This window comes from Falco punctatus (assembly GCF_963210335.1).
Source record: "Falco punctatus genome assembly, chromosome: 5".
Taxonomy (NCBI): Eukaryota; Metazoa; Chordata; class Aves; order Falconiformes; family Falconidae; genus Falco; species Falco punctatus.
In genome coordinates this window covers 74,273,313-74,295,850 of record NC_137584.1, presented here as the reverse complement: position 1 = coordinate 74,295,850, position 22,538 = coordinate 74,273,313, and the positions used below count along the sequence as shown (strand labels likewise).

Sequence of the window (22,538 nt, the reverse complement as noted above, 5' to 3'; positions counted from 1 at the left end):
AAAGCGAATACCAAGGTGACCTGACAACCACAGACCTGGCAGAAGAATAAAAAACTGGCCAGACCTTACAGGATCTCAAATGAAAAAGACGGACAATTAATGTCCATTGACATGGGATTATGGAACCAGATCTTGCCAATCCAACTCAACATCTACTTTTAAAGATAACCAGGATTATGGCTGATTTAGGTAGGGTCTATAATGTGCATGTATATAATACATAAATTAAATATACACATATGTATATAAGACAGCAATTTGCTTAAAAAGTTAAACTTTCAAGCCAGCACATGCAGAATAGGTTAAGGAACTGCTAGCTCCCAGTTGTGAGATTAAACTGAACAAATCAAATGGGAAGATGTGTTTATATGCAGTTTTGAAGGACTGGCTTCCAGATGATACCGTAACGTTTTTATCAGAGAGCCAAAATGAAGCAAAATTTCTGAGTAAACTATAGACAGAGTAGTGAATAATGACAATGACAGGTCTTCCAAGTCACTTGATGAGCTGGGGGAAGTGAGCACAGGCTGCTCAAAGAGGTATGGCCTCCAAGGAGAACGTGCATAGTTTTGGACCATGACAGGAAACCAGCCAGCGGCTCCAGATGCTCTACAAGATGGTCCTAGAAGAGGCCAGGAGCATGCTACATGTTTCCTTTCATTTAGGCTGCTTTTAAAGCATAAATTAGCAGGCCATAAAACAGTAGCACTTGCAGAGACAGGGATTGAGTGGATCAGCCTGGCCCAAAGGTGGCTGGGGCAGTTTGCTGCGGGGACACAAGGCTCTGCCATGGGTAGACCTGTTCCAGGACTTGGCCGGCACCTTGGCTGAGAGCTAGATGTGATAGTGATGCACTCCCACATAAAGGCTTGACCAGCAAGCAAGGTGGTACACTGAGCATGCCTCAGCAGTCCAAGGAGGAGAAAAACTAGGAAAACTGCAGGAAAATCTAATCCCAAATCAGGAACTAAAGGACAGGAAACAGGCCCCATGGGCTGCCAACACGACTGCTGGTCATCGCAGGGAGCAGCTGCAATCTCCTCCGGTTTCTCTTCCAACTTGCAATCATTCCTGCCTGCTCAATCTGCACCAGCGTGATGGTGCTGACATCTGCCACTCATCTCATTTTGACACTCTCTGGGGCACTGAACTGCATCATCCAGTGACAGACATGCAGGCGGGTCACCTGCACACAAGCCATGCTGTGCCCTGCAGCGCTTCAGAGGCTTCGACAATGGTCTTACCCAAACGCTAAGCAGGAATGGGGTGGGTAAAAGCCTGCATCGCCTGTACCACTTAATTATTCTGGAGAAAGACAACCGGCCACAGCTACCTGCTGAAGACCAGAAAGGGAGAAGAGAGTGACCGAAGGGCACCCTCATCTCTGCCCAGCAGGGTCTGCAGATGAGGCAGCAGCTCTGTGCAATCTGTGCTACTGGAAGCAGCTGACAGATCTAATAATACCAGAGTGGACACCTGATCACCCACCAGATGGAAAAGATGACTGAACATCGCAATCTTTCTGCCACAACTAGGGATGAGGGATTTTCTTCATAGCAACAAGTAGCTTGATCTAAGAAAGCCACCAACAGCTTTGCAGCCCTGGCCCTGGTACGTACCCTGTAAGCAAGGAGGGCACGGGGCTGGAGCACAGCCTGCAGGAAGATGCTTTCCACAAGGCTGGCAGCAGTGTGCAAAGCAACGCAATAAAGATCTTGCTCTGTCGCCACCGAGCAGGAAGACAGCCCCAATATGAAAAGCTTTAACAGTTAAGCCATTTCTTTGAAACAGGGACACTGAGATTCAATAGCAATCCGGGAACGTCCAACATGCCTGACTGTGCCTACCCAAAGACAAACTACTGCAAGAGAATTCATAGGTCCCATATTGGTTTTGGCTGGGAAAGAGTTAATTTTCTTCACAGTAGCTGGTATGGAGTTGTGCTGAAAACAGCGTTGGTAATTCAGGGATAGTTTTGTAAGTGCCGAGCAGCGCTTATGCAGAGCCAAGGCCTTTTCTGCTCCTCACCCCACCCCACCAGTGAGCAGGCTGGGGGCACGGGGGCAGCTGGGACAGGACACAAGCTGGGACAGCTGACCCCAACTGACCCAAGGGATATTCCATGCCATATGACATCATACTCAGCATATAAAGCTGGGGGAAGGAGGAGGAGGAAGATGTTTGCAGTGATCGTGTTTGTCTCCTCAAGTAACCGTTACACACGATGGAGCCCTGCTTCCTGGGAATGGCTGAGCCCCCGCCTGCCATGGGAAGCGGTGAATGAACTTTTTTTGCTTTGCTTGTGCACGCAGCTGTTGCTTTATTAAACCGTCTTTATCTCAACCCACAAGTTTTCTCACTTTTACCCTTCTGATTCTCTCCCCCATCCCACGGGGGAGAACGAGCAAGCAGCTGCATGGGGCTGAGTTGCCGGCTGGGGTTAAACTATGACAGTGCCACAGAAGGAAAGAAAGCTTTGCTGCTTCCCATGCAGCTCCAGCACAGATGTCACAACAGACTTTTCTACTGCAAACTGATGAAGCTTCACACAGGAACCTTTCGTCAGTCTCCTAGAAACCTCTCCCCATTGGCTGCAGCTCACCCTCAAAGCAGGCCACCCTCTATGCGCACAGCTGGTCGTGGCAGTACCCCATCTCCCTTGCTCAGAGGATACCAGGCCTTGGTACCTATGGGTGTGAAATGCCTTCGGGGCAGAACACTTAGAAAAAATAATTACTCACCTAGAACCATAACACATAACCAACAACGAATCCAGGATCACCTCTGCCACATCTCCAGCGTGCAACCCACTGTAAAACTGAGTCTCAAAGTCTCTATGAATTATTTTATTAATGTTTTTTTTAGAGGAGCAGCATCCAGCTAAGTAATGCCAAAGCCTCAGCTGCACTTTCTGCTTAATGTGACACAGATGCAGTAGTAGGAAGGTCTTCAGGAGGCTAAAGTAAAATATATAATGTGTAGCACTGATTTCAGTGAAAAATACGTGGAGGATTCTCCAGACTGCGTACTTTCACGTTCCTACAGAATTATAACAAGACATCGCTTCTGTTTGCAAAAAAGCATGTGGAGCATTCAGGATACCTGAATGACCATGCAGAAAGGTGGAAGCATACATGGGAAAGTTCAGGTCTGAGAGTATATTTCTGCATGGCTGGATGCCACTGCCAAAAAATACATCTGATTCAGTTTTAGAAGCAGGAGTCACATTCAGATTAAATATGGAACAAAGTCAATTTATCTTGGCGCTTCAGGCAAGGCTGGCTCCAGACTACCTCAGACCCAGCTGGAATCTTACTGCAGTATTTCTCTATCTCCAGGAGCACAGGCTTGAATATGACATGTGAAGACTAGAACAGGCAGCAGCTTCAGGGCAGAAACCTAGGGAAGAAAAAGGCCTCCAGAGATACAGGTTCCTAGATCAAATCTTTTTCAGGGCATGTACATGCACAAACTCATCCTATCTCATCTTCACAAGGCTGAAAGTAGATCCCACTCCAAGATTTGATCTGTATTTAGACACATACACACCATATGAACATAAAATAAAGCAAGCTTAAGAGTCAAGTAACAAACTAGTTAACAACAAGTATCACAGAATCCCTATGGATTGGAGTACTATGCCAAAACAGGGAAAGAAAAAAATTAAACCCAGAGTATTAACTCCCACCCCGAGACAATGACAGAGAGGCAGAATGTTAAGGTAGATCAGAAGGCAAGACGACTGTTGTGGTTTCAGCAATATCTAAAGCCAGCTGGATGGCTTTCATCTCTGCAAACTGACTCCATTCACCTTTTCCTTTGGCAGTTTCTGTGACAGCACATAGGACTCTACACAGCAGCTTTCCACCTTCAATGCTTTCCCACAACATGGCAGGATCCATCTGTGAACAGGGCATATTGCTCTTCATTTCCTGGTAATTTATTATACAGAGGGACCTCTTCAGCATGAGTCCCCTCTGGCAACACTCTGAAGTTTCGGCCCTCTGGCCAGTCCATGATCACTTCCAGGACTCCCGGGCAGTCAGTGCTTCCCATTTGAGCTGCTGTGTGATCAGTGTGACCTGCTGATGCCTAGATATGCAGAGGGGGCGTCCCCTTTGAACATCCAGCCCAGCATAGGCAATCAAGGTGCCAAAAAGAGCTACGCTTCAGTACCAACTACTTCTGAAGCAGCACCAATTCCTTCATATGCTGCTAATGTTTCTTTTTTCAGTTGGAGTGTGATGGGCTTCAGATCCCCTATACCCCCAGCTCCAAAACCCTAAGGTGAACCTTGAGTCTCTCCAGGCACTTTCTGCCAGACGCTCTGGCAGGTGGGGCTGTTATCCCTGGCAGAAGTATAAAGCATGTATTTTTTTTGGCCGTGCCCAGACTGGCCCAAATGCTACTGCATGAACTATCTCCTGTTTAATTTGTTCCAAGGCTTGCTTCTGCTCAGGGCCCTATTCAAAGTTGTTGTTCTTCCAAGTCATTTGATAGAGAGGGCTTAGACTCAGACTATAACCTGGAATATGCATTCTCCAAAAACCCACGACACCTAAGAACATTTGTGTTTCTTTTTTGTTAGTTGGTGGAGACACAGCCATTATTTTATTGAACACATCCATTGGGATATCATGACACCATCTTGCCATTTTATTCCTAAGAACTGGATTTCCTGTGCAGCTCCTTTGACCTTTGTTTCATAGCAAAAACCAGCTTTCAAAAGAATCTGGATTATTCTCCCGTTCTGAAACACTTCCTCTGCTGTGTTGCCCCACACAATGATGGCATCAGTGTCTTGGAGGTGTTTTCCAGAGCTTCACCTCGTTCCACTGCAGTCTGTATCAGTCCATAGCAGATGGCAGGGCTATTTCCACCCTGGGGCAGTTGATTCCAGGTGTACTGGACACCCCTCCAAGTGAAAATGAACTGTGGCCTGCGCTCTGCTGCCAAAGGGGTTGAGAAAAAACGTGCTGGTGCTATCAGTTGCTGCGTACTGTTTGGCAGCAGTTGACTCCAGTTCATACTTGGAGTCTGAGGTTGGTATGGCAGTGCTCAGTGGCAGCATGACTTTGTTCAGCCTTGACAGTCCGCTGTTAGCTTCCACTCGCCATGAGATTTTTGCACTGGCCTTATGAGACTATTAAAGGGTGAAAGCGCTTACTGACCACTCCTTGACTCTCCAGTCGCCAGATCAGCTTATGTATGGGAACCAGGGGGTCTCGATTGGTGTGATATTGTTGCTGGTGCACTGTCATGGTAACAATTGGCACCTGCAGCAAAGCCCACCACAGATGGGTCCTCTGAGAGACCAGGCAAACTAGACAGCTGTTTAATCTTTGCCATACTCAAGGCAGCTATACCAAAACCCCATTGGTACCCTTCTGGGTCTTTGAAGTACCCTCTTCCTGAGGTAGTCTATGACAAGCATACATGGAGCCTCCAGACCAGTCACAACAGGATGCTTTTGCCACTTGCTCCCGGTTCGGCTTACCTCAGCCTCCAACACAGGCAGTTCTTTGGATCCTCCTGTCATTCCAGAAATACAGAGGGATTCTGACCCTTTGTAATCTCATGGTACTAGAGCACACTGTGCACCAGTGTCCGCTACAGCTTTATACCTCCCTGGGGCCGATATGCCAGGTCACTGAATCCACAGGGCCCAGAAAAAGCAGTTGTCCCTTTTCCTCCATGTGGCCAAAGGCAAGGTCCCTCTAGTCCTGACTGGAATCTTCATTACTTGATTTTTATTACTGCAAAACAGAAGTCCCTTCACCAGGGTCAAAAGTACAATCAGCCCTTCTGCTCTGCCCAGCAGATATCGGAGCAGTAATTTTTCTGGATAGATGCTTTTCAGCTGTTGTCTTCCCTTGCAGCTCCTGTACCTGAGCTTCTAGTCTCCAGGTTCACTGTCCCACTTCCTTATGTCCTCCCTTGGTCACGCAGGAAGAACCATGGGGGTTGCACGTGATGTGTGCCACTGGTACCCTCTCCCTTGAACAGAAAAAGGCTGACTCTTTATTAAGATATTAATAAAGATAATTAATTATTCATTAATTAAGAGATTAATAGCTGAGGCCTTGGTTGGAACACATGAGGAAGACCTACCCTTCTCTGCTTACTCAAACATTTTTTGAGTCAGTCTGTCCACAGCTGAGACACAGGCCCACATAGAGCAAGTGAGATTATCTTTGTATTCTTGGAATTGCCTGGCCAGGCCATCTATCCTTGGTGCCTCCCTATCTGTCCAGCTCGTTATTGCCAGGGTGTGGGCATATATTGTCAGTTCATTTCATACAAACTTTTGTCACACGGACTGCATGCACTGGATTTCACCTCGGTCTCCGGATGCCTAATTGTCACCCAGGTTGCTATAGATCATCTCCAACACTGCTTGTTCCCTCAGACACTGGATACCTCCCTCAGTGTTGGTCCATCTGCTTTGGGAATTTGCAAGTTCTTCCTTGAAGGGACACCTGTCCTTATGCTTGACAAGAGTCACCACTAAAGACTGAGGACTCCTGCCCTTTTTCAATAGCCTTATCCTTAGCAAGGGATCCCAGCTACTGGGCTTCCTTACCCTTTAATTCCCAACTGCTGATCCCACTGTCCCAGCATCAGAGTAATCAGTTGAGAATTAGCTCACCTGGTTAACGGCTAAAATCTTTTCACATATGTTGCAGCTCACTTAGGGATAGGGATCAGGTGGTTTCTGTCTCATTTATGATTTCAGCCTCTTCCTCCTCCTGTTCTTGACTGCTGTGCTGCAGAACACCTGTTCTGCCTCTTTCTCATCCTCCTCCTTCTTAGAAGCTTCCTCATCTCTTACTAAAACATACTGACTTCCGCTTCCATTGTTTCTTTTTAGTTATATGGGCAACTGATATAATGTCTGGTTTAGCCATAATGTCTGTTGGTGTGCTTTCCCTCTCTTCTTCCTGAGGGTGCTGCATAATATCGAGCAGTGTTTGGCAGGTGCTGGCCAGGGCCCAGCACAGTGTGGCAAGTTGTGCCTCTTTGGAATAGCCACAGCCATTTTTTTTCCCCTCAAACATTCTATCACTTCATCAGGATCCTGTAGTTGTTCAGGAATGAAGTTCCAGACCACTGGACGTCAGATGTTCTTTAGATACCTGCTCATATTCTCCCATATGCTATGCCACCCATGACAATACTCTTGCAGAGCCTGGGTCATATTCCTAAATTGCTTGTTAACCTTAGACAAAACCAAAGCAATATTCCTAAGAAATACAAATAGATGTATTTTAACTACCCAAGGATGTTCAAGATACTGAGAAGTTATTGTAACAAGGGAGAAAACATCACAGAAGGAGGTAGTGAAGGTGCCATTCTGTACTTCTTCCACAAAAAATCCTCTCGGAGGAAGAAGTGTAATTGTTAATTGTCTCTGTGAGATGGTACCCGCAGTACAGTAATGGCTTCAGTACAGAGCCCAAACACCAGCTCAAGGTCAGTGTTTTAATAACAAATCTCCCAGGCAAAGCATAACTAATCACTACAAAGCACAGCAAGCTGCAAAGCCAACATCAATCTTTAACGTATATGGAGTAAAAAAAAAAAAAAAAGAAAAAAAGAGACCATGGCATAGATCAGATAAAGTAATACCAAGAACATAAATCAATACTGTGACCTGCAACTGTTTTAACAGATAAAACCCATTCTAATATGCTCTGCTCAATCTGTTATTACCTCAAACCCTTCAGGCCCCATGTTGGGTACTACAAAAAGGACTGTTGTGGTTTAACCCCAGCCAGCAGCTAAGCACCATGCAACTGCTTGCTCACTCCCTCCAGCAGGATGAGGGGAAGAGAACTGGAAGGGTTAAAGTGAGAAAACTTGTGGGTTGGGATAAGAACAGTTTAATAATTGAAATAAAAATAGCAACAACAATAATAATATTAACAAAATTGTCACAAAAAGGAAAGTAACAGAGATAAAACAAAACCCAAGACAGACAAGCACTGCAAATGAAAAGAATTGCTCACCACCGATGGACTGATGCCCAGTCAGAGCAGCAGCACCCCTCTGCCAACATTCCCCTCCAGTTTTCTTGCTGAGCATGATGCCATATGGCATGGAATATCCCTTGGGTCAACTGGGGTCCCAACTTGTGTCCCCCCCTCCCAACTTCTGGTTCACCCCCAGCCTGCTCACTGGCAGGCAGGGTGAGGCGCAGAAAAGGCCTTGGCTCTGTGTAAGTGCTGCTCGGCACTAACGAAAACATTCCTGAATTACCAACATTTTTCAGCAAACTCCAAAGCATAGCCCCATACCAGCTACTGTGAAGAAAATTAACTCAACCCCAGCCAAAACCAGCACAACGACCAAGAACAAGGCAAGAGAAATCCATTGCTCTGCATATAAACTGGGAAAAAATTACAACAGGGCTTGGCTTGCTGTATTCAAATGAAAACCCTGGTAGGAGCAAAAAGGAAACCTCACTATGATAATGTTGACCTCCAAAAAGGAGGAACTACGTGTCAATGAAGACACTTACCAAAAGGAAATAAGAAAAAAAAAAGAGCTAAAAGGATAAAGCATGTGTAGATAGATACAGAGCCTGATCAGAAACACCATACTGGAGGTGCACAGTACCCATATATCATTCTCCAAGCTTTGAGGACAGGGATGCCAGGGCAAGTAAAAAACAAACTGGAGAAAGCACAAAACCAGCAGCATCATTTAAAAACTGGAAGTCTTGTCCACAGGGGGAAAATACAAAAGAAAAACTGATGAGTGAAATGTAAAGGTAAATAGGAAAAAAAAACCCCAAACCATAAGAAAAAAAACCCCAACAACAACACCCCCCCTGCTTTTTCAATTAACACAATAATAAAATATTTTCCCAACCTGTCTGGAGCAGGAAGCTTACTGGATTGTTTAAGGCTGACAGATGAGCAAGGTATAAAAGAAAAGCTAAATTAATTTTTTGCAGTGGCAGCTAATACAGCTTGGACAGGTTCCCACTCTAAAACCTTCTTTTACATGGGACAGAACTGCAATAATTTCAAACTGAAGAACTAGTGCATCAATAAAATCATACAAAAGTAGGGATGAGCAAAAGTTGTTCTTCAGAGTCAGGTTCAACCATATCACTATACTTCCTGATCAGGTTTGACTAGGAAGAGCTGCAGAGATTCAGCCACTGCAAGTCTAAAACACAAGACAGAAAACAAGTTTTAGAAAACCATGCCAGTGCTTTGCCATTCTGATTAATGCCTAATCCCTAATGTCTATCTTGAATCTCTCCTACTGTACTAAAAAACCCGCAAACAACATACTGCTTCATGTCCTACACTAACAGCAATGTTGTAAGTGTTCAAAGTCTTCCTAAAACCCAACACATGAAATAGTTTCTCAGCTAACAGGGAGGTCTAGCACACCGATCTTGAAGAAGATCGGTTTGATATTATTCATTCTTGACCAGTTTTTGCTAGATGCTACTTATCCTTATATGTGCTAGATGCTTACAAATGGTTTCTGAGCTTCTGCAAGAAATAACATTAAGTTGTAGTTGCTAAATCCCTAGATGTTTTTTCCTTTGTCCTTCCCCTGCCTTTCAGAACCAACCCATTATCTCAGTGTTCTCAAAAGATAATTTTCAGGATATCAGCAGTTGCTCCATCCAGGTCTCTGCACACTCCAAGATGAAGTTCAGACGGAAAATATTTTCAAAACATTAAATACAAAAGCTTCACACTGAGATGACATCTTTTGAAGAGCTACTTGTCATCTACGTACTCAGCCTGACCATTTTAATAAGGACTATTGCAAAAAAAGGTCTTAAACTCTTACTTACAAATTGGCAGAATTAGGTAACTCAGTTCCAAAGGAAAGCGAGCAGTTATGAACTGTGGTATGTAACCTTCCACTTGAATCTGCTCCATTATCAGCAAAATGAAAGACATACATACCATACCAAAAAAAGAATTAATGTAAGAGCTGGATAGTGGTGGAAACTGGGTTCACAACACTACATACCAGCATATCCAGTATGTGAGTACAGAAAACAGTAGAAATGGTAATAAATAGAATAAGCAGATATACGGATACATATAGGATGGGCAGGGGTTAACTATACAGCAGAGAATGTAATGAACTGGTAAATGTTTTTTCAAAGAGTCAACGAGCAGGAGAAAACAGGCAGTTTAGTTGATCTACTTCATATAGATTTGCAAAAAGCTTTCCTATAAATCATCAAATGTTTCAAATACTAAGCTGCCATGGGAAAAGAAGTAAGGTTTGATAGAAGCAGACAGCTCTCAAAATGGAGGAGGGCCACTGGCAGAGTTCCTTAAGACTTATGTGGTTCAACATCTACATAAATAATTTGGAAGAGAGGTCAGTAAGAAGTGATGATCAAATTCAGGATGATCAAAAGTAAAATAATTTGCAAAATTTAACAGTAGGATCTTGCGCTTTTACATGATACTGGCAGATAAAACTCCTCACTGACAAAGACAAGAAAAAACCATAAAAGACAACCAACCTCCAAACATACATTGGATGGACTCAAACTCATCTATTACTACTTAAGGAAAGATCTGGAGGAAACTGAGGACAGAGTTCTGAAAATATCATCTTACAGTTTATTTGTATCAAAACATCCAACATGCTGTTAGGAAAGGAACTGTGAACAAAGCAGAAAACACTTAACGTCATGATAAATTCACAGTATATCTGTAACTTGAAAGGTATAAGCAGTTCTAGTCAGCCTAACTAAAAGCATGTTGCAGAGCTAGACCATGCCCAAAAAATAAAGGACAAATATAATCACAGCTGTGGTACAATGTTTGGAATCTGTGGCTCTGTCCAGCATCAGTAGCCTAGTAAGTTCCGCGGCTCAGGCATTTCATCACCTGTGTTAAAATTTATTAGAATTACTAGAATGATCCATGGCATAAGCTAGTTAGCACTCTCGTAATCTCTGGACACAGTTCAGCATGTAGTTGGAACCAGGAACCAAGAGCTAGTTTGAATGCAGCCACACTAGGCTAAATGTTAAGACAGCTTAACAGCATCAGTGTGGCCAGACTGTGCCAATTGACCTCAGGGCCAGAAAATGGTGCTGCTGTTATTTAATAGTACAGCTGTGTACAACCAGAGAAAAGTCTAGGAGTCTTCTGACTGGAAGAAATTATCAGGCAGCAGATTTAGATCAAATTCTTTTTTCAAATAATACAATTCTAAGCAAAACATCCCATACAAACAATCACCAAACATATAAACCTGGTTTAAAACGCAATTAGACAAATTCATGAAGAATTAGCTCACCAAGAAGACAGAAGCACGCATGGCTGCAACCTGTAGCTCAAGGAGCCCTTACATGGGGGATGGAAGCTGGGAAGGTGTGTCAGGGAATGGATCTGCCTGTTCTGTTTTTTCACTCTTGTCTTGGGCAACCAGTACTGGCAACCAGCAGAACATACTGACTAGAGTCAGACCTTTGGTCCAATCTCATGTAGTTTTTCTTACTGCCACTCTTCTGTGACTATCCTCTCTGGCTGATCCACCAAGAAAATAACCATTCTTAAAAGTTTTAGAAGATGGAATGCAAATCTCATTTCAATTTCATATCAACCCATGCTCTTCCTTCTAGAAACCCTAAGGAACTTTCAGAACCTCAGTCAATGATATCAAAGAAAACGTTTCCCAAGAAGGAGCAGGATTTTTAGTGACAGACAGATGTTTGCCCCATCAGCCACTGAGCAGCCTAGAAGAGCCACACTGAAGGGCTCTGGAGAGAACACAGTGGATGCAGTTACCTCCGTGTCCATCGTAGACTGAGAACATGGCTGTTTCACTGTCCAGCTCGGGTATGCAGTTGTGCGCATCCTGAAAGAGAGAGCAAAAGTCTGGAATGATGTGGATTGCACTAGTCCCCGTAGAGAAGTGGGTGGAAGGCGCAGCGAGGCTATGAGCACTAACACAGGGGTTCTCAAATCTGGAGGGAGAGCAAGAACAGTAAGAAAGCCTCCTCTCACATTCTCAAAAGCTTACCTGACAAGCACTCATCTCCAAAGGGGGGGGAGGGGCGCAGATCTTTAATGTTACAGTGCTCTCCGCACTAGAGCAGTAACGCAGCCTTGACACCATGCGATTGTACTGGAAACCCCTTCAGATCCTCAACAACTCTAGGTATGGCCAAGCTCAAGCCAGAATCAAACTCCTCTGCTCCCGGTACTCGCAAGGCCTGCGTTACTGTAGTAGCTCACAGTTCTTAAAGAACATGAGGCAGCAAGCCGTGCTCTACTGCACAAACTGGTACAGAGGTGAGGGTTGTCCAGCTGAGCATAACTACAGAAATACAAGTTATGCTGGTACCAATATACTGGCAACCTCCCACACACAGACAAATGCAACTGGCTTAGGGTCACCTGTGGAGTCTGGCTGTTCCCACAGATGCTCTCTTCTCCAGTTCTTGCCAAACAAGAGCCATGCAAACTGAAGAGCCACGTTGATGCACTGACAAAGCTAGAAGGTCACATATGGAGCCTCCTGACCTCATGCCTTGAAGCAAATACAGCTTTGCCTTTGCTTATCCTGGTGAATATGGTCACAGACAGCAGCAGTTGTCTACCCAAACAGCCCAAAAAAGAGGCAGCCCTGCAGGACCCAGGATTACCACCACATCCAGTGAGAAGAAACAAACCAGTCTGGAAAACCTTCTCTTGGGACAAAGGCTCTTTTCTGCTTTTCTTGCCATGTGCGATGCTCCATGAAGGCACTGCTGGCCTCAGGTGCCACTACCTGACAAGCAAGACAAAAAGCCCGGCCTCTCTCAAGCATCTTTTAAGCAGCTGAGCAAAGGATAAGCAACTAATCAACTAATAGTGCAAAACCCAAAGTACAAACCCAGATATCACTTCCTAAGGTAAGACATACATCTTGGTTCTGGCAACTATGCAGAAACTCTAAGAAGGTCCAGGGGCAAACCAGCAGAAAGGTGTGTCCCAGGGGCATTTTGGGCTTAAATATCAAACTGCATCCAACCTTTCCCCATGCATGTCCCCAAACTACAAAGATCAACAACATACAAGCTACATACACTGAGCAACCTTCCCCTCCACAAGGTCTCTCAAGAACATCAGACTTTGAGGAAGGCACCACCCAAATTTTACAGCCAGGTGCCTGACCTCTTTTGCCCTATAGGTAAGCAAACCAAACCTGGCTGTTCCAATGCAAGGCCTAGAACTGATGGATGGACTGAATCTTTCTCTTAAACCTTCCCCCTGCCCAACTAATCTCCTGACATTCCTTAAAGTTCAAGCCCTAACCTACGAACTTACTGTTGGCTGACCACACCCCACATGCTTTTGTTCAAGAACAATCATGTGATACTTCAAACGACTTGATCTAGTCTCTGCTGTGGTTCAAGTTCACCCCCTTGAAGTTAAATGTGCTACAGTTGCCCCAAAACCACTGTGCTTAATCCAAGACAGCTGGCTCAAAGATTTGGATGTGTTCACAATGCCAGCCATAACACAGAATTTCTATATACATACACACACACAGAGTATGCTACAATTGCTGTGCAGCCAAGCAACTGTTGAGCTCTTCATTTTTGTTGTAGGAGTCCTTGGATAAGAGCTCTTTGCCCTCTGGAGTCCCACAATCTTGTAAGACGAAAACTCTATCCCCCTGCAATTTCTATCAAGTGCTAAAGAAAACAGGAAAAAGAGAGGTTCAGGGTTTATGCAGTACTTAGTGCAATGAAACTCCTGACACTGTGATGAAAATAAGTGTCTGAAATTACAATCTTAGTTCAAAATGAAAAAAATTACTCAGAATTATAATGTAGGAAATTTAACCAGACAGCTCACTGGAGATAGCAAATGAAAATAAGAATAAACAAAGAACCAGCATTTTAATGCTCACTTTTCAGAGCATTTACAGAAGCTAGTGAGACAGCAAAACCACAACAAACTAACTGGGCTAAGTCCCAGGTGACTAAACAGCAGTTTAATTAGAGCAAGTAATGCAGATGCTGCTAGGGAGGAAACCCAGTATTGGCAGCAAAAACTGTTTCTCTACTCCATTTGTAGAGCACTCACCGCAACTCATCCTGACCCCGAACCAGGGTGCTGCAGTCAAGGAGGGCAGACAGACACGGTCAGCACGTGTTGGTAGGAGTGGGTTCAGCTCCTGCGCTGTGCACAGGGCTTGCTCTACACTGCTCTGGACAGGAGGGCCACTGGCTCGTCAAGCTGGGCTGCACACCAGCCCCGGCAACTTCAATGGTACAAGCAGTTCAGAGAGCACCCGATCGACCACCACTCAGACCACCTCTGCTGCCAGCACAAGGGGCTGCCAGTTACCAGTCTCCATCCTTGCTCCCAGGTCTGCTAAGCTCACTGCAGTGACTGCCTTCCAAGCTAGCCATCACCTCACACTCTTCAGATGGAGCAACAGATCACAAAGCCTGGGTGCCAGCTTTCTGCTATCTAGCCTTCCCCTCAAGGGATTCTAGGTCTCCCCCAGCTACCTCAGCTGTTCTACAGCAGTACTGAGAAACATCAAATTCAGTTTGAATTAGCCAACAAGTTAAAACTGAGAGTTAACTCAATAGATCTTCATATTTTGAACCAAATTCTTGCACTTTTTGAAGCAAGGGCCTTTTTTCCTGAGCCCTGGAGTGAAATGAAGCTGCACACGGGAGTTGTTGGTGTTTCATCTTGGAGACACAGTCAGAACAACAGCAAAGAGCTCCGAGAGGCTCCATTCCACTACCTCCAAAGTGCCTCCTGCACCTTTGTATCCCAGAGCTCTCCTCCCTGAACCATAAAGCTGTCTTCAGCTTTTTTCTTTTTCTTATTCACTCATAGTACCTAACACTAATTTTTGGTGGTATCCTTATCTTTTGGGTCCCTCATCTGCCCAAAACGTTTCCATACTCACAAAGCAACCTCTCTGGACTAAGAAAGGATTTTTATTACAGTATTTCTTCAGAGTCCTGTATACGCGTCACCTGAGGGTTCCTAAAACATGACTTAAAGGCAACAGGTAACTCCTTTATACAAATTTCTACTACCCAAAAATGCCTGTGTCCTACCACTTGTACACACCCTGACTGGTTTCACTAACACAATACATAACCAAAACCTTAAGCATAAACATTTGCCCAGAACTTTCTCCAAGCCTGACATGAGCAAAAGTACAATTAAACATGAAGAAAAGGAAAACACACAAACCAAGACACAGAGGAGAGCACATAGCACTGGAATGCCAGAAACTGCAACAGAACTGCTGCTCAGCTGTATGTGAAACATGTTTCTCTCCCGTTACAGACTTCAAAGCAATTTACAGCAGGTTCAACTTGTAACGCAAGCACTCATGGCATCTTTTCTCATTTCTCGTGATAACAAAACCATGTCTACACCAATGGCCTCAGTATTGCTTCTACCAACAGGGAGATAAGCCTGGGAGATGTTGGCTAGTGCAGAAAACACAGCTGCAAGCTCTGGGCCTCATCCAATTTCCATAAAGGTCAACAGCAGTAAGAACAGACCTCAAATAAGTGAAATTACAAGCCAATGCTCCATCTGTGGGAGGGCTACTTTAGCCTACCACCACTATAAACAGGGGCAACTCTCTACTCACCCTCATCCAAGCCTGCCTCCTTAAAACACACACTTCCAACCTCTGTGCACCAAGGATGCCAGAACGATGTCTGCATTCAGCCTCTTACACGAGCTAATCCCCTCGCAGAGATTATACTGCGTATCACCTCTGTGCTCCAGTAATGTCTCTGTGCCACCATTTCACCCCTCCAGACGTCACTGTGATGGACGAGCTGAGACACCAGCAGTCATGGTCAGCTGAGTACACACATATCTTAAGAGCACTCTCCTGCCTCTTCTACCATGGAAATGTGAGCCCACACTTTCACAAAGCTCTGATGCACACAGAAAAGAGGAAACACCTGGTCACCGTTTTGTCACCAGTTAAGACCACTGTAACATTTCAGTAGCAATAAAGTATCTGATAGCATTGCTCATGAAACTATTTGCAAAACCTTAGTCCCCAGCAGTCTGAATGGAACATCCTCTCCAAACTAGCCAAAGGGCTACAAACAAGAAGGCTGCTTTACCGTGTTCAGAGAAGTAGTACCCTGGGAGGGGCTGTAGGGACCAATACTAATCCTATTTAATTTAGCCTGTTTGCTGGTTGCCTGGAAGGGAAAATAAAGCAGCACATTAATGGCACTCAGAGGGTGTTAAATTCAAAGAACGAGTAACTGCTTGCAAGGCTGAGGAGTCCCAGCAGCTTGACATTGCCCTTATACAAGCAGCTTTACAAAGTAGTTCCAACAGACTCCCTCACCGGCAGGAGCGTGGGCAAACATCTGGCTCCTGCAGTCAGATATCTATCTTGTGGTAATTCATTTGCCCCATAATTAGCCTAGCTAGTAGGATGGGAAAGCCAGGACTGGCTACAGGAGGCTGAGAGCAGCAATGAGAATTCCTCCAATAAATTCGCCTAGGGAAAAAAAAACAAACCAAAAACCAGGGAGAGAGAGAACAGAGACTGACACCTCATTTCTGCCTGGAAAGAAAAGCAGAAATTTTGCCAGTGGATTTTTCATTTGCTTTCATTCAGTGCTTCATCCCAAGCACTAAACTGCCCTTTCCTCCACTTTTTAACCCAAATCTCTCCTTCCCTGCCGGGATTTCTCCGGACTGCCTGTGCCAGGCGCGCCCCCGCCGAGGAACCGCGCCGCGCCCCACGCAGCGGGGTGTCTCCCCGGCAGCTCACCGCGGGAGCCGGGACAAGCGCCAGCCCAGCGGCGTTCCGGCAAGGCCATGGTAGCACCGGGAGCGGCAGCCCTTCCCCGCTACCGACGGACACCGCGGCCTCAGCGCCTGGCGCCGGCAGGAGAGACCGGCCGCTTCCCCGTCCCACCGGTGGGCGCCGGCGGGGCCGCCGCGCCGTCCGCCTCCCGGCGCAGGACGCCGAGCAAGGGCCGGGGGAGAAGGAAGCCTCCCCGCCGGGCTCGCAGCGCCGGGGGCCCGGTGGGCCGCCCCCGCCCGCTGCCCCGCTCACCTCCATAGAGACGCGCCAGCCCTGCATGGCGCTGAAGCCGAAGTGCAGCGGGCGCGGCCCAAGGCCAGCCCCGTCCCCGGAGCTCTTCACCGTGTTGGGCTGCGACAAGTAGGCGCCCATGGCGCCGCGGCGGCCTCCGCCAGCGGACCCGGCCCCCGGCGCACGGCGGCCCTGCGCGGAGGGGGGCGGCGGGGGCGGCCGGGCCACGCGCGACCGGACTGGGCGGCACCGGAGGGCGCGAGCGGCCCAGCGCGGGCGGCAAGGCAGCGAGGGCGGCGGAACCACCCACCAGCGAACCGCCGAGCGGAAGTCGCGCGGCCGGAAGCGCGGGCTATAGAGTCGCCAAGGGGGAACAGCGCTCAGCCCGCGCGGCCGCGGCACAGGGGCCGGAAGCGCCTACCATAGAGACGAGCGGCGGCTAGCGCGGCGCAGGACTGACAGCGCGCTCCGCTCGGCGGCCTCAGGCCCGCGGGGCTCGGGCGCGCCCCCCCGCCTCCGCCCCGGCCTGTCAGCGCTGCGGGGCCCCACGCAGGACTGCGCACTGGCTACGAGCCGCCCTGCGGCCCCCTCCTCCCAGCGCCACAGGTTCCCCCGGGCCGGCCCAGCCGCGCTCCAGGGACTGCGGTAACCCTTCGGGGGCCTGCTCGCCCTGCCGACTCAGGGGAGACGGAGGCCGCCCCAGGCAGCCGCGCTTTGAGCAGGCTCATCGTATAGCGGGGAGGGGGAACAGGGAACTCGGGATCGGCGGTACCACCGCCTGCCTGTGGCGGGGGGCGGCCCCAGTCACCCGCCCCGCTGAGACGGCGAACCCTCACACCACGCTGCCGGGTGTGCCCCCACTGCCTTATATAAACTTAGCCCCGCCCACCGACCAATCAGCAGAGCCTGACGGCCCTTCTCCTGGGCTCTCATTGGCTACCGACCGGGGCTAGGCCAGCTCGCCCTCCCCGCCCCCCTTCACAGTCCTTCACGCAGTGAGCGCGCGGGCGCCCCCTATCTTCCTTTATGCGTGGGGGCTCCGCCCACCGGCCAATTCTCAGAGGCTGGCGGCACGCTCCCGGGCTTTTATTGGCCGTCCCGCGGGAGGCCCCGCCCCGGACGGCGCGTTACGTAGCGCGGCGGTTGGCGGCGGCGGCCCGTCGGTGGAGTAGCGACGCGTTTGGGGACTGGGAGGTGCCGGGCGAGCCCGGTAAGTGCGTGGCTCGCGTTCCTTCCCCCCCCCCCGGGTTCCCACTGCGTCCCTGCGTTGCCCTCTGCCTCGGGCCGGAGCTGGCTTGGTTGCGCGCTGCCAGCAGGCCTGGGGCGCGGCCCGGCGCGGTCCGGCCCGGCCCACCGGGCCTGGCCTGGTCTCATAGCCGCCTCGCCTCACGGCCCGCGCCTCTGGCCCGCAGGTTCTGCGACGTCAGAATGTCGGAGGGTGATTCCAAGCAGGTGCCGAGTAGCGGCTCCGACTCGAAGCCGGAGTCTTCATCATCTGGCCCAGGACTGACCTCGGTGTCTGCGCCGGTGACTTCTGCCGCGCCGCCGGAGGAGGAGGAGGAGGAGGAAAGTGAGGATGAGTCTGAGATCCTCGAGGAGTCGCCGTGCGGCCGCTGGCAGAAGCGGCGTGAGGAGGTGGGTGCGGGGGGCCCGTTCCCGGGGCTCGGGTGCGCAGGGGAGCCCTGACCAAGCCGGGCCGAGTGTGGGACCTACGCGGCCTCTTGTCCCGCCCCACCGGCTGTCCTCTTTCCACTCGTCCCCGGGCCAGCCCGGGCCTGCGTGGTGAGGGCCCATCTTGCTCCCGGGGTGGGAAGGAGATGAATGGCCCTTTGCAAGCTGCGCGGCCATCGTTCCTCGGACTCGGGAATGTCGAGACCGGAGTGCGGCCTGCTTTTCTCCCTGCACATTCACAATGCTACAGGCTCATCTGTACGGGTGGTGTCAGGGCCAGCTGTTGCTGCTGTGTTGAGCAGGGAGTGTCTCCAGCACTCCTACATGCACCTTGTCTTGCAGATCTTTTGCTCTGGGGATAAAGAAAAGTGGCGACTAGATAGCCCATGGTGGTTGCTTGGGAGCATGGGGTTGAACAGTACCTGCTGCGGAGGCAGCTAGCTACCCGCTATTGTCAGCCTTTGTATTATTCCTTAGTTTTGGTTTGCTTTGAAATCTTCAATTAGGATAAAGCATAGCCAGTTTGTGCAGACTTCTTTCTTGGCTTCTCCTATTCACATCCAATTCTCAGTGCATGTATTGGAATTGCCCTTTATGAAAACACAAGTAGGTTAGATCTTATTGTTTGGACCTATCCCTTTTTCCAGTCGTTGCTGTGCGCTGTTTATCTTGTTGGGGGCTGTCTCCCCAAACTGGTTTCTGCTTCATGTTGGCTTAGTGAAACCTGTTCTGGCTGGGCAAGCTCTATAGCTGTGGTAGTTGCTGAAAGACAGAAAATGTTCACTCCAGTACTGCGGCACAAATGCTGATGCTGCTTTTCTCAGCCAAGTTAGGGCTGAGCATAGAGGTTTGTCTATTTTACCCTTTATTGTAGTCACAGAGTAGTTCAGACTCTGATGGTGGTGAAAGAATCATTTATTCTGATGTAAATTTGGAGGTCAAAGTAAGGTCAAGGATTCCCTGCTGTTCCTTACCTTTGCTTGCTTGGAAGCTCTCTTGATTTTGTTAATATAAGCTGAATTCTAGCATGGTGTAGTAACAATGTACTTTCTTTGGTGAAGCTATGTGGTTGGGGTTGCAGTGGGGGAGGGTACCTGTATGAAGCTTTAATTCTGTCCTCCACAACATATTGCTTACGATAACCTGACGTTGGGGAACAAAGCTGATGTTCAGTTTGTGTATTCTTTTCAGTATGTTTTAATACTGATCATTCTGACACAGAAAGATAAATCTGCTTCCAGGCTTTTCTGTACTCTCCTACATAAAAAGTAGGATTTGGTAGGCTCTAGTATTTTCTTTGGATTTCAGTTTCCCCATCTGCAGACAAATTAAGGCCCAAACATAAGTTCCCTAACATTTTGGCACGGCTAAGTTACTGTCTTCTGGCTTCAGAATGAGAGTGGCTGGTTGGTTTGAAGGCAAACTGCCTCTATATGTTAGATGTCTGAGCTTTGTTCCACCTTATAGGTAGAGGAATGACTGTTCAAGGCCACAAAAGAAATTGACTGACCTGGGGTAAACCTGGGGCCTCTGATTCTCAAGCCTTCATCCATCAAGGTTGCACCACCTCCTCACAGGAACTGCTGATTTGGTGTCTAACTGATACCAGCCGCAGTTGCCGGCATGTGGGCCTTATGACATGTGCGTATGAAAAACACGCAGCTTCTAGTGATCAGGCAGTTAGATTATGTTTTATATCTTAATTTTGCATGTAAATTTGTGGCTTGATTAGACCTGAGCTTGTGTGGAGCGACATTCATTCATTTTAAGTGTATGATCTCACACTCTTTTTGCTGTCTTCAGCTTTTGGACTGATCCATTCCCTGGAGTTAACTTTCCCACTGCAGTTGTTCCAGCATGAAATTTATTTTGGAATAACAGCTTTGCTTTCTGAGCATCTTGGCATACTGAACTGTCTCTTGCGCTAGTGGAGTCTCTGTAAAGGGCTGTCAGCATCAGGGCCCAGTCATCACTGGTTATTCCGGTCAGTGCAGCCGCAGGGACAGGCTCATACTTGCTCCCCCTCAGCAGTGAGGAGGTGTTACCCCACGGAAAAGGATGTGCTGCCCTCTGCTGCAGTGATGCAATCCTGATTCTTAATCTCAGCAATATCTTTGGATACTGAATTAGGCAGCCACCTTGGAAGCAACATGAGATGACCTGGGGAGAAAACGGCACATGTGATCGCAGGCGGAGTAGGATTGTGTGCACTGCGTGTAGTCTGGCATTCCCTGGATGTTATGTTCTTTACTGCTTGCTTTGAGTTGTGGATGTACATTTGGAAATGCAATAACCTCACTTTATCTTTTATATTTATTATTTTTGAATAGCTATAGGCTCCTCATAACCCACTTCCTAGAGCAGAGGTGATGTCCTCGTTGTGGTTTAACTCCAGCTGGCACCTAAGCCGGTGAAAGGGACTGTGTGGAGAGGGGCCCCGTGAACCCGAGGGAGCAGGCTCTGTCTCTATGGACGGGAGGGGTGTACGTGCTCAGGCTGTTCACCGTGAGGCAGCAGATTTCAGGGGAACGAGCCGCGGGGGGTCCTTGCGCATCTCTGTCTCTCGCCGGTGCCTCCGCGGCAGGTTCTGGGTACAAAATGGTCGTGGGGCGGTGGAACGGCCTGCGGTGGCTGTGGCAGCTCCCCTGCTGCCCCGCCGCCTTCCGCCGGGCGCACAGACGCGTTTCTCCACCGGGGGCAGCCGTCCCGGCACCCCCCCCCCCCTCCTCGCCGAACGCGCCCTTCCCCCGCTGGCTCTTAGCGGGGCTGGGGCGGGCCGCGGCAGCGGTGGGGCGGGGCGGGGCGTCTCTCGAAGTGCGGGTGCTTCAGCCAATGGCAGGGGGCGAGAAGCGTTACATCACCAGCGCCGGCTGCCATAGGCTGCTCACCGCCCTGGCCACGCCCAGCACCGCCTTAGCTCCGGCGGCGTTGGGCTCCCGGTGAGGGCAGAGCGCCCGCCCCTGCCCCCCCCCCCCCCCCCCCCGCCCCCGCTGCCCGCTCTGCGCCCTCCTAGTTCCGCCGCAGTCATCCGAGTCACGCAGCAGCCCCGACCCGTGCCCGGGTTCTCTGGTACCCGGGGCCTGCCCGCGCGCATCGGGCTCAGTGCGCTCGGTGTGTGTGCAGGGTGAGGCAGCAAGTCAGCAGGGGCTGTCTTGGGCGGGGGGAGGTTTTGGCTGTTAGCACCATCGAGTTGGTGGGACTGGATGATGAGGGGCTGGAGCACCTCTCTTGTGAGGAAAGGCTGCGGGAGCTGGGGCTGTTCAGCCTGGGCAGGAGAAGGCTGAGAGGGGACCTGAGCGATGCACACGGGTACCTTAAGGGCCAGTGTCAGGGGGCCGGGGCCGGGCTCTTGTCAGCGGTGCCCAGCGACAGGACAAGGGGCACCGGGCACAAACTGCAGCACAGGGAGCTCCGTGGGGAGAGCAGGAAAAACTTCTTTCCCTTGAGGGTGCCGGAGCACGGGGACAGGCTGCCCAGAGAGGCTGTGCAGTCTCCTTCTCTGGGGACGTCCAGAGCCCACCTGGATGCGATCCTGTGCAGCTGCTGTAGGAGAGCCTGCTTGAGCAGGGGGTTGAACTAAGTGACCTCCAGGGGTCCCTTCCAACACAAGCCATTCTGTGATTCTATGATTGTGAATTACTTGGCCATATTTTAGCTACAGCAGCCTAGGCTAATCTGTATTGACTAATATAACTTAAAATATATTGGTTCCCAAGGGGTGAATAATGCTGGGCACAAGGCTAAACTGGGAGAGGAGCAGCAGGAGAGCAGCCCTGCAGAAAGAGGCCTGGGGGTGCTGGTGGGCAGCAGCTCTCGAGGAG

The 22,538-nt window shown here is 49.0% G+C and overlaps 2 protein-coding genes across 2 annotated transcripts in view; one reads left to right on the top strand and one right to left on the bottom strand.

Annotated features, from left to right (window-relative positions):
- Nucleotides 1–17,409, bottom strand: part of PPM1G (protein phosphatase, Mg2+/Mn2+ dependent 1G) — a 28,346-nt gene extending 10,937 nt beyond the window's left edge. The window contains exons 1-2 of the mRNA XM_080390268.1: nt 17,068–17,409; nt 11,790–11,859 (exon numbers count right to left, since the gene is read on the bottom strand). Coding sequence (XP_080246394.1) covers nt 11,790–11,859; nt 17,068–17,187 — 190 coding nt within the window. The 5' untranslated portion in view covers nt 17,188–17,409. The remainder of the gene's footprint in view (nt 1–11,789; nt 11,860–17,067) is intronic.
- A 703-nt stretch (nt 17,410–18,112) lies between these two features.
- The window catches only part of NRBP1 (nuclear receptor binding protein 1), a 43,753-nt gene continuing 39,327 nt past the window's right edge, over nt 18,113–22,538 (top strand). The window contains exons 1-2 of the mRNA XM_080390269.1: nt 18,113–18,256; nt 18,459–18,681. Coding sequence (XP_080246395.1) covers nt 18,475–18,681 — 207 coding nt within the window. The 5' untranslated portion in view covers nt 18,113–18,256; nt 18,459–18,474. The remainder of the gene's footprint in view (nt 18,257–18,458; nt 18,682–22,538) is intronic.